The sequence below is a fragment of the Suncus etruscus genome, chromosome 2, assembly GCF_024139225.1.
Source record: "Suncus etruscus isolate mSunEtr1 chromosome 2, mSunEtr1.pri.cur, whole genome shotgun sequence".
Taxonomy (NCBI): Eukaryota; Metazoa; Chordata; class Mammalia; order Eulipotyphla; family Soricidae; genus Suncus; species Suncus etruscus.
In genome coordinates, this window is record NC_064849.1 from 128,628,474 (window position 1) to 128,644,468 (window position 15,995).

Below are 15,995 nucleotides of genomic sequence, written 5' to 3' on the forward strand. Positions count from 1 at the left end.
AACACCCCGACTCTGAAAGAGGCACCACCCCATCCCCAGTTAGCGCACCGACCGACCGATCGGTGTGCGCTGGCAGCGAGGCCAGTGGTTAGGAGGGAGATGCAAGCTAGGAGACTGTTTTTCCGTTTGGCCTCAGCTGGGGGATGGGGGGGGGGTCCTTGAGAAGGTCCCCCAGGCTTGGGGTTCGCGGCCCTGCCCAGACCATTGTCCGCACACCTAGTTCCTCCAGCTTCCGGGCCTCGGGCGACATGATTTGCTGCAGATGACATCAGCCCAGGGCCAACGGCTGGAGGAGCGGAGGCAAGCCACCGCGTGAGGATGTGCCGGGTGGTCCTTTCCTCCTCCTCTTCCTCCTCCTCCTCCTCCTCCTCCTGCTCCTGCTCCGGGGCCCTGTCCTCGTATAAAAGCGGCGGCGCCTCCCCGCCCTCCGCTCACTCCCTCGCCGCTGTCTCCACGGCGCGCTCGCCCACGGGGCGGACGGGAGGCGGCGCGCGGGCGCCCGAGGAGTGTGGGGGGGACGCAAGGGGCGGAGCGCAGCGGCACCTTCCCCCCACGATCATCCCTTTTTCTCCTGCCGCAGAGAGGAGACGCGCGGGCCGGAGCGCGACACTTCGCCGCCGACGCTTCTCGGGGCCGGCAGGATGGCGACCGTGCTGGTGGAAGCCGCCGAGCTTCCCGAGCCGTCCGGCAGCCTCGCCAACCCGGCGGCTTCCACGTCGCCCAGCTTGTCGCATCGCTTCCTCGACAGCAAGTTCTACCTGCTCGTGGTGGTGGGCGAGATCGTGACCGAGGAGCACCTGCGGCGCGCCATCGGCAACATCGAGCTCGGTAAGCGGGCCCCCTGGAGCCCCTCGATGGGAAGAGGGGCACCGACACGCGCGCCCGCGACCCCACCCAGGGCGTGACAGCTCCCTGCCTTGCTCCCGTGCGCGCCCCGTTCTGTCTCCCCGGCTGGCTGGCTGGCTGCCTGCGGTGCCTAGCGCACCCGGGCCGGGTCTCTTAATTTGGGAAGGGGAAGAATGAGGGAGTGATGGATGAGATGAGCTTTACGGGGGGGTTGAAAGATGGGGAGCATTCCCCCCTACTCTTGAGGGATCCGCCTGGATCCTCAAATCCCAGCTGGCCACCGCCCTTAGCAGCTAAATGAAATGCAAGGTGTTTTAAAGGAGCGGAGGCTGGGTGTGGTGAACGTGTGTGGGGTGCCACCGTAGGAAGAAGAAAATAAATAAATGAATGAATGAATGAATAAGCGGGTATGGGCACCTAGAGGAACCCCTTTTCAAACCTCCTTTATATACCCCCGCAAACCCGCTGCGACAGGAGCCCCACCGCAGAATCACCACCACGTGCTGGGGTCCGCGTGGGAATCCTCCCCAAAATTTGAAACCATTCTAGCCCCAAATCTGCACACACCCCTGTTTTTTTATTTTCTTTTTTTCTTTTTTCTTTCCTTCTTCTCCTTGCGGAATGACTAGGCGAGTAGCTGGGGCCACGCCCGGAGCTCCCCCCAACCCCACCTCTGGGACGCGGCGGTGAAGGAGAAGCCGCCTTTGCGCGCGGGGGGCCCTGACCCGGGCACCCACTTTCTGGGGCCTGAGCTGTAGCTTGGCGAAAGGACAATGGGACCCCAAGTTGTGGGGTGGGGCTTCTGCTGACTTTTTTTTTTTTCTTAAAAAAAAAATGTCTCAGCCTCCGGAGCGAAGGCGAGCTGGAGGTGGGGGAGCGGGGAGGAGAGGTCGGTGGGCTAGGGCGCAGCGCTCGCTTCTCCGGGCGCTTGGAGAAAGGAGCGCGAATAGCGGATCGCCCGAAGCCGGGCGGGGCAGCCGAGGTCCGGGGGAGCAGCTTGGGGCGCGCCCACCTAAGCCGCCTCGCGGCCGCACCCGACTCGCTGCTGCTGCTGCTGCAGTGTCCCCGTCTGCACCTGCCCCAACTCCGCACTGCGGTGCCCCGCTGCGGGTGGGCAGCGCGCGCCCCTCTCTCCGGCTTTGTTGCGCTCCAAATCTCCAAATGCCCGGGTGGTCATCGCCTTAATTTTTTCCCACTAGACGCGCGTATCCCTGGGACGCTGCCTTTCCCCCGCTTCCATGCTAGCCTCCCCTTGACCCAGAGAGGTCACCGAGGGCCTCCGCAGCCCCGGCCCCGCGCCCCGCGCTCTCCCGCCGGCGCTGGAGCCTTTGGGCCCTCGAGACACCGGTGGGTGGGCGTGGTGCAAGTCCGCACTGCGGTCTCTACGGCAGCCCGAGGCGGACAAAGGGCGTTCACGCAGCCCTCCTTCCCCACGCCCGCCCCCACCCGCCTTCCCCGGGAAAAGGCTCCTCAAAGACCTTGCTTCGGATGGAGAACATCAAATCAAATATGAAATAAAAGAAAAGAAAAGAAACACTTGTCCTCTGCCTCTGCGTTTGCAATCGGCCGCTGGTCCCCAGAACAAAAGGCTGCTGGGTGGGGATTGGAGTTGCAGACCTGATTCTTTTGTTTAACTTTAAAGCACTGATTTCTTTTTTTCCTCCCAATTTCAGCTTTAAGAAAAACTATGAGCAGAAAGCAGATGTTATTTTCTTTGGGGAGGGGGGAATCAAGAATAAGGTATTTTAATCGTGGCCTGCCTTTTATTTTATTTTTTTTTAAATAGCACCCAATCACCCTTCATTTTTCAACTAGAGGCCTTTTAAAGCTGTTTCAGTTTAGTTGCCCATTTTCTCCTTGAAAAATTTCCCACGTACTGACTTTGGGTGTGGCTACTGTAGGAATCAATGACTTTTCTTTAAAAAAAAAAATGATATGACTTGCCATTAACAATACCAGAAAGAAAAAGAGATTATGGAGGGGTGCTTTTCTATATGTAAAATTGTCAGAACCACTCCAGGTGGTGTCAGGAGAACAACCTTCACACTGGAGTTTATCTAGATGCGGTGGGCTCCAGAGAGGCCAGGGAAAAGATGAAGGGACCTACTCAAGGTCACCCCGCTGGTGAGTGGCAGAAGTGCCCACTCAACTCCACAGCCTCCCTGATTTTCTGGCCCTGTCTAGATGCTAGAGCTGGGCAGGCTCAGGTCTGTGGGCAATTAAGCATCGATTTGCAGAGCTTGCCTTTGTATGTAGGCAGCCACTTGTGGGCAGCGCCCCTCACAGAGACAATCCCCTTGCATCATAATTATCTTCCTGCTTTGTTACTATGCCCTTGGTCCTTTTATACCTGTTCTGGTATTTTTCAAGGCTGCTACTGTTTGAGGATAGTTAAGCTAGTCAAGTATTTTTTTTTTTTGCAAAGATTTATAATAAAGTCCAGATTTCTCTTTGTGACATTTTGTTGTTATTGAATGGTACCAGGGGTTGAACCTATGGCCTCTCAAACAAAGGCTAGTACTGAGCCACAGCTCCAGCCTCCCCTCAGGCACTTTTTTTTTTTTAATTAAAGAAAGCTTGATTGCTGTATTCTATAGCAAGGAAAAGGCACAAACCAAAAAATAAGAAGTTGGGTGAGTTTTTACAAAAAAACACACACCTGTTACTCTGCTTAAGAAACAGACATTATTCACATCCCAGAAGCCCTCCCCTCCTGTTCCCATTTTATTCCTCATGCCTTCCTGATTTTTAATTCCCTAATTTGGTTGGGATTGCCCACAACACTGAAATGGCTGTATTGATCCCATTAAGAATCAGTGGAGTGAGCAGGCAGGGCCATTTCTCTGCACTAGTAACAGATGCTGCTTGTCTCTGGAGATTGCTCTCCTGAGCCCTGGGGTCTCCCCTCCAGTTCAAGCTACAGGACTTTCCAGTGCTGAATAAAAAGATGCTCCTGCAGCTTTTCTCTCTGAGATGACTTAGCCACGAGCAGGCAGCTTCTGCTCCCCTGTGTCTGACCTGCTGTTGCCTCAGCCTTCAGGTCCCAGCGGGGTCTCCTCCAGAGGTCACTCCAACAGCACTGCTGTTGTTGCTGGTGTCCCTGGGCCATTTTGTGTGAAGCAAGATGGAGACGCTCCAGGGGGTTGGGCTCAGATTGTGGGCTGCAGCCTGGGGAAACAGCTCATCAGTTGTTACTCTTGCTGCTTCTTTCCTTTTTCTGTCCTCACTCAGGCTCTATGGATTTGGAGACCCTAGTGACAGTGGGGTTTTGCGATCCAATTACCCAGGGCTCTTTGGGAAGCCTAGGAAATAAATCTGAAGAAAGATGATGGTGATTCAATAAATCAACTGTCTTGAAACACCCGGGTGACTGCTTAGCAGATGCTTCTTGTGGAAACTGAAAAAGAGAGATGTTCACTCATGTTCTTAACTGTATTCAAGAAACATAATATAGGGATTTGTCTTTTTTTGTCCCAAGTCTGAAACAATGGATCTTTTTCTCAGCTGGCTAAGCTTCATTTATGCAGTACTTTATGAAGAACCATTCATGCCACCACCCACTCTGGCTTCTCCTTTGCCCCTTTTCTATTTAGCCCTCAACATGGACTTGAAAATCAGCCCCATTTGTAGTATGGCCATGCTCCTCCCATTCATTTTCGTACATAGATCATACATCATACATTAGGTGTCTTACAAATTTAATTCTGGCATTTTGAAAGAGGTGTCTGTTGTTTTATTTTTTTTCCTTAAGGAACTAAAATATATAAGAAGTACTGTGTAAATGTGTTGGATTCAATTCCTGTTAAAGAGTGCGACTCCTCTGACATTGGGAATCAGCGAGATTCTTTCATTAAAAAGATAGATGTACATAACATATGTTGCCATAGATTTTTACATGTAGCTGATTACATTGTAAAATTCTCATGTTGTTTCATTTAATATTTTTAATCTAACATGGCTAAGAGAATTAAGAACTCAATAAAGATTTAAGGCTTACTTAAAAATATTCTTTTTGTTTGGGGGCCACACCTAGCAGTATTCAGGGATTACTTCTGGATCAATGCTCAAGGATCACTCGTGGTGAGGATAAGGGACCATATGTGGTATAAGGGATTGAATCCTAGTGGGCCTTAGTATACTGTCATTCTAGATCAGGGTTTAATTTTCATAGGGAAAACAAGCCGAAACAAAACATGAGATTAAAGAAAATGTTGGAGAGAGTTGTGTTTGTCTTTATACTTTTCAAAGTCAAAAAGGCAGGTGGAAGGGCTAGAGAGATAACACAGCAGTAGGGTGTTTGCCTTGCACAAAGCGGTGGTTTGAATCCTGGCATCCCATATGGTCCCCTGTGCCTGCCAGGAGCAATTTCTGAACACAGCGTCGGGAGAAACCCCTGAGCGCCACCGGGTGTGACCCAAAAACAAAACAAAACAAAAATGCAGGTAGATTTCTGCTTGTACTGCTGAATTGGTACTGTTTACTAAAGGCTTTATAATCAATTATCAATACACATCTGTTCCCAAATTTAAGACCATTAGATTTATGATTCATGGACTAGGCATATAGTGCAATTCAAGACATGCCTTGCATGTGTGAAGACCTGTACCCAATCACTGCCATAATGATAAAATCATAAAATCATACTAGCTCTCCACTCTTCTTCCTTACCCAGCTGCTAGTAATCCTTACCCACCAAAGTGATGCTTCAGTGTTAATCATCTCTGTGGACTTAAAAGGAAAAAAACAATTGTTGGGTTTTAGTTAAAAAATAAATGACTAGTCATCACTCATGTTTATTTATGAAATGTTACCCAAGATCTAAACTATTTATCATCAATGCTTTGAAAAGATTAGCTTTGTTTATAAACTATTATTTGAATCACACATAGCATATATATTTTTGGATAGCAAGTTATTAGTTTAGAAGAAAGGAAAAGAGAAAATTGAAAGTTAAATCAAGGGGAAAATAGGAACTTATTTCTCTGATAAATAAAGACTTTCTGAGTTGAAAATTTCCTTTATTTCAGTTCTGTTGCTTTATTATTATCTATGACTTCAAGTTACTTTTGAGCATAGTTTTATACATAGAATCCCTGACTAGTTAGAAATTGGCCATCTAGCTACTTTCAAATATATAATATATATATGTCAAATATATATATATATATATATATATATATATATATATATATGTTCGTGCTGTGCTTAGTATTTCATTCTGTTGTCTTCCATCTACACTTTTTTACCCCTATTTATTCTTTCAATAACATAAATTTTTGCCTTTCAGTGGGAGGTGCTTTTATTCCCCCATTGTTGATTTTATGAGACAAATCTAACAAAATGCTTACATGGTCATTGAATATGGTGAAATGAAGCCAGTATACACAGTAAAGGAATCTGGATCTTCTTCATTCATTGTTCACCTGTGAAGACAAGCAACCCCATTCTCACTTACTCTGTTCCACCTGTAAACTCCATGTGCACTTTAGCTTTCCCATTATACACTGCTATTCCTGGAGTGGAATAGCTAGCTGAGATGGAATGAGCTTGGTGACTGAAATGCTGGACCATGGTTGGAAGTCATATCCAGGGTGTGACCAAGTCCCAGGTCAATTGGGGAAGTTTTTAGGAGGCTGAGCCATAAACCAGCTTTCAAGTTCAACTCCTGAGTCAGGAATTGAGAAATTAGAGCTTAATTTCTTGGACAATTTAATTTTTCCAGAATAACTGCATTAATTTTGCTCCTCCTACCCCCCCCCCCCCCCCGGGTAAACCAGTAAGAAGAACTATTGGCTTTTTTCTGGGATTGGAGACCAAGCATGGGAATGGATTGGGAACTTCACTCCTCACCAAAGACCTTGCTATTCTGTTCCAGATAGCTACTGCAGAACTAACTCCTTACTAATTACCCTCTGTTACCTTCAGCTGATGATTCAGAGAGGACAGAATATGGGTAGAATCAAAGAAGACACTTCTGTGAGGAGATGCATAAACTTGCTCAATACAATGTGAATCTTCACTGAGAAACACTTTTTTCATATTAAGATTAAGTAGATGGTACAAAGAAATTGCAAAACATTTCTTTTTTAAAAATGGTATAAAAATGGCTAGATTCCAAAATTTTTCTCTCTAACTAAAAACAAAAACAATAAATCTAATGTAACTCTTATTTTATAAGCAGTATTACTGATTATGCATTACTGAGAAATAATTTGACTAAAATTGCTCTCTTGAAAAGAGAACTAAGTTTTTCATTTTACTGGGAAAATAAAAGTGGTAATTGTCTTATATTGTTTTATCAGCCTTGTGCCTATGTGATTTTTCTTAGGCACAAGTATTTTTTTTTCTACTGCTGCATACTTTTTCCATTGCTAAATTATAAATCATGTAACCAGTTTATGAAATCCAAAGCACACATTTAATTGCATCTGTCATGACAGGTTAATTGAAACCAAGAGGAAAATAGCAAGGAACAATGTCAGAGCAAGTCTTGTATCACCCTAGATAAAGTCATTCCAATGATGTACAATTTGGACATTTCTTAAGAACAAAGGCAGACAAATGGCATGAATTTAATTTAAATACATATGTCTCATTATTAACTTACTTGACCCAGTTTGACAAGCCTGAAGACAAAGTGGAGCTCAGAGCTGGAACCCAAAGAATCTAGTCAACAATTCCCAATTAACCAGCTCAGTCAGGAGCCGGGTGATTTTTCACCCTAGATGAGTATATCATATACATTGAAGCAAAATATTCTAATGAATTCAGACCTCTCAGCCTGTCAAACTTCCTGTGAAAGAAAAAGAATCCATTTGTCATTTCTGCTTTGAAAAAGACCTGCAAAATCTCAACATGCCTTTCTTGTTAAAATTTAAATACCCCATTAGCACACATGCAAACCAAGGCTATTAATGTCTCCAGGGAGACCCATAAAATTCTCCCTTATAATTTAGCCTCTCTTTAGGACTGTTAACTTTTCCACCATGTCTGTATTCTATCCAGGGATTCTATGAGAAAGTCCATCTTCTAGTTGGTGCATGTGCATCTATTTAAAAATACTCCTCAGAATTGAAAAGGTATTTAGTGCATAATTTGATTATATTTTAGATGTATGTTCAACTATGTTTTCTCTTCTGTAATGTGTGTAGATTGTCCATATGTGTACATGTACATATTTATATAATTGATTCCTTGTGAGACAGAAGTCTTAGACTTACAAATGGAAGGAAATAGAGATATGCATAAAGGATATCAAGGATGATTTTAATAACCCATTGTCATTGATGGCCTATGCCTATATGCACAACAAATGTCCAGCAAAAACGATCAACTGACTGGTTCACCTCTTTCTATGTGATATCCAGAGGTGTGGATCCCACCTTTGGTAGGGGTGTAGTAGGAGTGTGCGCAGAGGAGATTCCATGCAAGGGTACAATTGTGGCTGCTACAATGAGCAGTTCATAGGGAAAATGTAAAAAAATGCACACAACCCCGCCCCCTGAAATTTATGGTTGCCTACCTAATTTCCCCCTGACTTGCTCCTAGTTTCTCCTTCTTCTGATAACCTCTGTGTTCCCCACTAGTCAACCTTTTGGAAGAAGTAGGAATAAGCAAGACAGAGGGAGAGGATGGAAATGATGAAGGCTGGCTGGTATCCTCTTTCATCTTATTTCTTACATTCCTCCCTCCCAGGCAGGGAACAAAGGTTCAGCTTTTGTGAGAACTGACAGTTCACCACCCAGCAATTCTGTAGAAGTTTTAGAATGTGTAAAAAGTAAAAAGCTGTCATATTTCTTTGCTTCTGGATAAGAAAATTTAATACAACTAACAATTGTAAATAAAGAGCTATTTGCCAAGCTAGTCAGGTAAAAATAAATGCCTGAAAGGACAGACAGGCCAAGTCTTAAAGACTGAGATTCAGCTGTCTTACTAAAGATCATACAAAGTTTGGATTGATAGCCAAGGACTAAGAGATCAAGGTCCTCCAATGGATGGGCAAAGACAAGAGGTCTTGCAGGCACACAAATGCCCGTGAGCTCTGCAAGAAAGTTCCATCCTCATTCCATCCAATTTCTTACCACCTACATCTAGATTATGGAAAGCTGAAAATTGTCTGGGGGCCTCTTAACTGCTACAGAGCTCAGAGCTCTTCATCTTCCTGTCCTTTCCTCCCCAGAGCAAAGCCTGTCATTTCCCTAATAACTGTTTTCTTTTACTCTTGGAGAAAATGCTGCATTTACGTTTTATGAGGGGGCAGAAGTTCAGTCCACACTGCTAGTTATCCCTCTCTTGTGGTCAGGTGGAGAGAACTCCCCGCCCTCCCATTTTGTGGGCATCCACTGCTTTTCTCTAAGCCCCTAGAAAGGAGATCCCACATCCTCTCTAAAAGCCTGAGAACCTTACTGTGATGTTTTTCAAACCACTCTGAAATGACTGGAATTCTGTCAACTGTCTTCCTCTCCCTTCTCAGGAATCCGTTCATGGGACACAAACCTGATTGAGTGCAACTTGGACCAAGAACTGAAACTTTTTGTATCTCGACACTCTGCAAGATTCTCCCCTGAAGTCCCAGGTGAGGCCTTGATTCACATCTGTATAAATCATTGAAATGTGAAGGGATGAGGATATTGCTTTGAAAGCTCTGCCTAAGACATAACAAAGACTGCCTCATATTGCCAATGGCTTCTTGTTGGCTTTGGTTTTTGGGTCACTCGTGGTCGTGCTCAGAGTTTACTCCTGGCTCTGTGCTCAGGGCTTATTCCTGGCTCTCCGCTCAAGAGCCAGTCTTGACAGTTCTTGGGGGACACCAGGCAACCTAGCACAAGAGCCCTAACCTCTGTATTATTCCTCAGGTCCCTGATAAAGATATTTTTTTTGTATTTACTATTATCAACTACATTAGTCAGAAACCACATTTTAAGTCACCACTGTATGGGTTATCTGTTTTGTGAATTCTTAGAAGTTCTTAACTTCTGGGTTTCTATTTGCCTTTTTGTTGTTTTAATTTTAATCTCACTGTCTCCTTGGATTGCAGCCCATTTAAATGTTAATTTTTTTGTTTGTTTTTGGGTCACACTCAGCAGCACTCAGGGGTTACTCCTGGCTCTATGCTCAGATATGGCCCCTGGCAGGCACAGGGGACCATATGGGATGCTGGGATTCGAACCATCATCCTTCTGCATGCAAGGCAAATGCCTTACCTCCATGCTATCTCTCCGGCCCCTTAAATGTTAATTTTACTCAGTGAAGTTGTGAATACCATTGGATGACCCCAGAATTCTTCTACCCTGCCCAGAAAAAGGAAATATTTATATTTAAGAATGAAATAGATATTCTTTGATTAGGGCATTAGCAACCATTTTCCTTAGTGTGAAAAGAGTCTAACATTCCAGACTATGATGAAAAAAGCTTTTCTTTCAGAGATGGGTAAGAATGTTGTCACATATTTAAAGGTAAGGGCACAAACACTTGTCATATGTAGAGATATAATTATTATTGGGAAGGGCCAGACTCTAGGCTTTGGAGTATAGCCAAACTCATTCCAACCCACCTTCTCTGTGAGTAGTAATCTCTTCTCCTTCTCCAGGGTTACATTGGAAGATTATGAGGCAGGGTTGCTGGCCCATAAAACCATACCAAATGTGGGATAAGTTTCACAAAAACTGCCATTGATTTGTTATAGATACTGGATTGTTTTTTATTTCTTGAATATCACTTGAACTTTATGTAAAATAGTAAATTTTTTTTGCAACCTGCATGATTCTATTATATGATTGCTGATTTTGTAGGCATTGATGTGAAATCAGGCGTGCCTTTTTGAACAGATGACAGCATATGTATTTCATTAGTTTTGTGCACTATGAGATTTGAAACCACTTATGGAATGTCAGCGCCTTGGCAAGTCGACTGTAGCCACAGTTCCTTGCTTGGTGTTTGGAAGTAGAATAAAATCCATGCATTTCAAGTTATCATTGATTAAAGAAAAACTTGACAAGAATTTTTTCTTTAAGAGTTAAACCTATGGGTCAGAAAGATAGTACAGAGGGTAAGATGCTTACCTTATACCTGGTTAATCCGGGTTCAGTCTCTGGTACCCCATATGGTCCCTCAGCAGTGCCAGGAGTGATTCCTAAGTGCAGAACCAGGAGTAAGTAAGCCCTGAATACAGCTGGATGTGGCCCAGAAACAAACCAACAAGTTAAACTTGCTTCAAAACCACTTAGAAGATCAGCTTGTCAGTGACTTTACATCAAGAGCAGTTTAAACTACATGGATCAGTACATGATTTGCCAAAATAAAGTTGCTGTTTCTGCTGCTCTTGTTAATTCTGTTATACTTTTATGTCTTGTATGTATAAAATCATCTACTTACACAAAACAAGGGAAATAGTCTTTTCAACAAGAACATTTATAAATGAAAAAATCAAGCCATTGCCCTTTCTGTGTAGGTTGTCCTCATTCTCTGTAAGAGTATTTTTATTTATTTTTATCAGTAAATCTTGTGATTTTCAAATGTGTTCATTTGTACTTGAATTGGCTCTATAGAGGAATAGCTGTGTTTTGCGAAATGAAAGATTATTAGAATGCTTGATAAATTACCCTTTTCTGAATCAAAGAACATAGTATTGCTTTTATATGGGAAGGTAAGTTCCACTCAAGATATGGGAAGATAAGATCTACTCAAAATGCCACATTTGCAGTTTCCCCCTCACCTCTTTTTTCCTGAGGTACCTACAGCATGTATCTTGGTGCTATGCCTGATGCTGTCCAGAGTTTACCTGTGTGCTCTCGGCACTCCCACCCCACACCCCCCAAACCGCTTCACATACTGTGGCCAGTACAGAAAGTTGGATAGGCTGACCTTCTCCACAAGCCTAGAGTGCACTTTGCTGGGCTGGTCACTCCTGGGAACCAGACATGTAGAACAGAGCAAAAGATGTGATTCTCCATGTCAGGAAGACTTGAGGTAGGAGAGCATGAAGCTTTCTCCATAATTTATGAAAGCACTTCTCAGATTAAATTTCAGGATTTCAGAAAAGTGAATGTGTTTTAGAGAGCAGAGTTGTGCTAGAGGGCCAGGTCATGGAACTGGGGTAAAGAGAGCCCCCTTCTTGCCCCCAAAGATGATCACTAGGCTTGGGCCCAGGATTTGCCATATGCTTTTCCTGAAGCAACTATGAAGAATTTAGGGGAAATTTTGAAATCTGCTTTTGTTGTTGGTTATTTCTTTTGGATCATACCTAGAGGTATTCAGTGCTTACTCTGCATTCAGAGATCATTCTTAACATGGCTTCAGGTGCCAGATTGAGTTCTGGGGTTCAAAACCATGTCAGCTATGAGCAAGGCAAGTGTCCTACCCAATTTACTATCTCTCCAAACTTGAAGTCTATTTTTAAGGGGATCTAAGTCTAGGGGTCCCCTCCCAACTCACTGAGCATTCTTAGAAGGTGTCTATCAAACCTCCTGAAATGGAAGCACTGGAACAACTGTTTTTAGAATATTAAGATTATAAATTAATTTGAAGGTAAGGAACAAGTTAAAGAATTATCTAAAGAAATGTATCTGTTCATGTTGTTAGAAAACAATCCAGTGTAGTTGGCACCTAGGTCCAGAGGAGTGGGTGAGGCTGCCCACATAGTAAGGAGAGGATCCATCTGTTGCTGCTTCTATGTCCCTTTCTGGGAGAGGAAGAGATTCTGACATTCCCAGAAGCCTAGCAGTGTCAACACCCAGCATCAAACCCAGACATATTTGTTTTGTTTTCATATTAACAGGGATATAGTAACGTATTCATTGTTTTCCTTCATGCACATAGCTTAGAGCTAGTGTCAAGCATATGATTTGTTGGTGGTGCTTAATTTTTTTCCTGGCTAAGTCACTTCTAGTGGGACTTGATGAACCAGATGGGATGTAGGAGATCAATTCTGAGTCAGACGCATACAAGGCAAATGTCAAACCTATTGTACTATCTCTCCATCCTCTAGGCAGGGGTCTTCAAACTATGGCCCACAGGCCACATATTGTATTTATTCCCATTTTGTTTCTTCACTTCTAAATAAGATATATGCAGTGTGCATAGAAATTTGTTCATAATTTTTGTTTTTACTATAATCTGGCCCTCCAACAGTCTGAAGGACAGTGAACTGGCCCCCTGTTTAAAAAGTTTGAGGACTCGTGCAGTCTAGTGTAACTCATAATTTCTTTACATTATTAGTGTAACTCATAATTTTTTATAATAATATTGTAAAACAATTTATATTTTTGTTGTTGCTGGTAGTAGAACTCAAAGCTTCATATATGAGAGGCAGACTGAGATATATCCAAGTTTCTGTCTCCTGTTTTTGTTTTTCTCTTTCTTTTTTTGCAGGGAGGTTATGGAGGGGCACTCCAAACAATTTTTGGAAAATCAAGCAGGCATCCTAGGGGTTTACCCCAGCAGTGCTCTCTCCAGCAATGCTTAATGCTTGGGGGTGAGTCAGGGTCAGCAGCATGCAAACCATGGACCCTGTACTATATTCTGGCCCCTGTTAACGTTTTAAGAATAAGAGATTAATTCTAAAAGACTGGTGACATTGCAAAAGCAGTACACCCAGATCTGTTACCTTGTCCTTGTGGATCTCTTATACTTGCTTTTATAATCTGACTTTGCAATTCAGTTTGGCTGTTTCTGCAGACCTCATTCAAAAGCCCTCTGAAATCGGGCTGGAGTGATAATAGTAAGGTGCTTGTGTTGCATGTGGCTGACCTAGGTTCAATCCCTGGCATCCTGCATGGCCTCCCAAGCACCACCAGGAGTAATTCCTGAGTGCAGAGCCAGGAGTAACCCCTGAGCATCACCAGATGTGCCCCCCCCCCAAAATAAGCAAAAAAGAAAAAAGATTATTTGAAACATTAAATCATGTTGAATCCATATTTTATGAGCAGGACCCAGGAACATTAGTACTGTCTCTGTGTAGTAGGAATGATGGGGTGATAGGGACTCCCAGTACCCCAAAAGGTCAGCCTAGTGACTGCTAATCCTCTTCCAGCTGGCATACTCTGATTCTTGGAATGGTCTCTGGGTCCAGAACATCTTTATTTGTTGCAGGTCTAACTTGTCTACATATCATTGCATAAACTTCAGTGTGTGTCCCTTGGGTTTGCCAGTGTGGCCCATATTTCTGACTCATCTAATCTAATTTAGTGAGAGGTTCCTTAAGAGAAAGCTCAGTTTCCAAGCACTCTCCAGGCTTTCACTCAAGTGAAGATTGAGCAATAGAGAAGTTATAAAATTGAGAAGTGATCATATGCCTTTATTTTTATGAATTCAAGCACTATCACGAAAAGGTTCCTTTCTGGGGCTGGAGTGGTGGCGCAAATGATAAGGCGTCTGCCTTGTCCGAGCTAGCCTAGGATAGACCCAGGTTTGATTCCCTGGCCTCCCATATGGCTCCCCAAGCCAGGAGCTATTTCTATGAGTGCATAGCCAAGAGTAACCCCTGAGCATCACCAAAAAAAAAAAAAAAAAAAAAGAAAGAAAACATTTCTTTATATAGTTATATGACCACAAATATAGATATAGCTATCAGGGGCTTCCAAGCAATGTTTGGCAGTGAATAGACTAGATGACTCTGTTCTGGCTTGCAAGGTGCTGGCGCTTAAGCCCAGTGATGGTTAAGCACTGGTTAAGCACCAGCTAGCAGCCTCCAGGACAACACCCAGCAGTGCTCAGGCACTTCTGGGGCTACATCTGGTGGGTCTTAGGAACAGGATACAGGATACAGGGACCAAAGTTGGGGTTTAAGATCAGAGAGATAGTACAATGTGTAAGGCTCTTGCCTTTTCCCCAACACAAGTTTGATTTTTGACACCTCATTAGTCCCTGAGGCCTACCAAGAGAGATTCCTAGCACAGAATCAGGAGCTCAGTTGGCTATGGCCCAAAAATCAAGCAGAAAAAAGTGAAAAAGTGGGACTTTGCACATGCCAGATATATATTACAGCTTCCTGTATTATATTATAAAAATTGGGGGGAAAGTCCTTTTTGTTAATCCTATCATAGAATGAGAGCTAGACTTGCATTGTGCCAAATTTCTTTGTTTCTCTAGTCGTTCACTTTTTACCTTTATGAGTTTATGTCTGTCTGTCTGTCTATAACAGTATGTAAGGAGATCTCAGGTTACAGGAAACCTCCATCAGCATCCATGTCTGACAGACATCACATGGAAACAACCAACAAACACAAATCATTTCCAGGACAAAGGGCACAAAATTGAAAATTCAATGTTCTCTTTCTCATTATTTACCGTTTCTATCTACCTACTAAAATAATTTTAAATGGTTTATGGCTCTGACTTTTGCCAGGCATCATGATCATGACTACAGTCTCTGGAGCCAAACTGACTGTGTTTTCATTATAGCTCTGACATTTATTTGCTGTCAAATCTTACTTAATCATTCAATGTTGTAGTTTCATTTCTTGTAAAATCGGGGTCATCCTGTCTGCTCAGAGGGTCTTCATGAGGGCTAAATACCAGAATGTAAAACTCTTGAAGCATTGCTTCACATGGTAGAACAATAATTGTAAGTTAATATTAATTTTGCTTTCCTTCAGATGCAGTGCAGGGGTAGGAAAATGAATATCAGACTACAGTTGACATTAGGACAGTATGGAGGGTCTTGGGTACTTCTGTGCAGCAACTGTGTCCATCAATACTATATAATTTAGTAATATTGAAACTATGTTACAAAAACTATACTAAACATTTAAAATAAAATAATAGAAAATGATATTTGTTAGAAAAAAATATTTTTCTTTTTTAAAGGTTGTTTTGTTTTGTTTTGTTTTGGTTTTGGGTCATACCCGGAGGTGCTCAGGGATTACTCCTAGCTCTAGGCTCAGAAATCACTCCTGGCAGGTTCGGGGACCATATGGGATGCCGGGATTCTAACCACCATCCTTCTGCATGAAAGGCAAATGCCCTACCTCCATACTATCTCTCTGGCCCCAGAAAAAATAATTTTGATAAAGAAAGTCTATTGCTGTGAATATTTGGTAATTATTGTTATCTATAAAAAATCAGTAGGAGCCAGAGCCATAGTACAATGGTTAGGGCACTTGTTTTGCATGCTGCTGACCCTGGATCAATCCTTAGCACTCCATGTGGCC

At 43.3% G+C, this 15,995-nt stretch overlaps 1 protein-coding gene across 1 annotated transcript in view; it reads left to right on the forward strand.

Moving 5' to 3' along the window:
- Positions 1 to 571: 571 nt before the first annotated feature.
- The window catches only part of MAP1B (microtubule associated protein 1B), a 106,741-nt gene continuing 91,317 nt past the window's right edge, over positions 572 to 15,995 (forward strand). Inside the window, 2 exon segments of the mRNA XM_049768747.1 lie at positions 572 to 828; positions 9,320 to 9,421. Of these exon segments, the coding sequence (XP_049624704.1) occupies positions 642 to 828; positions 9,320 to 9,421 (289 nt within the window). The 5' untranslated portion in view covers positions 572 to 641.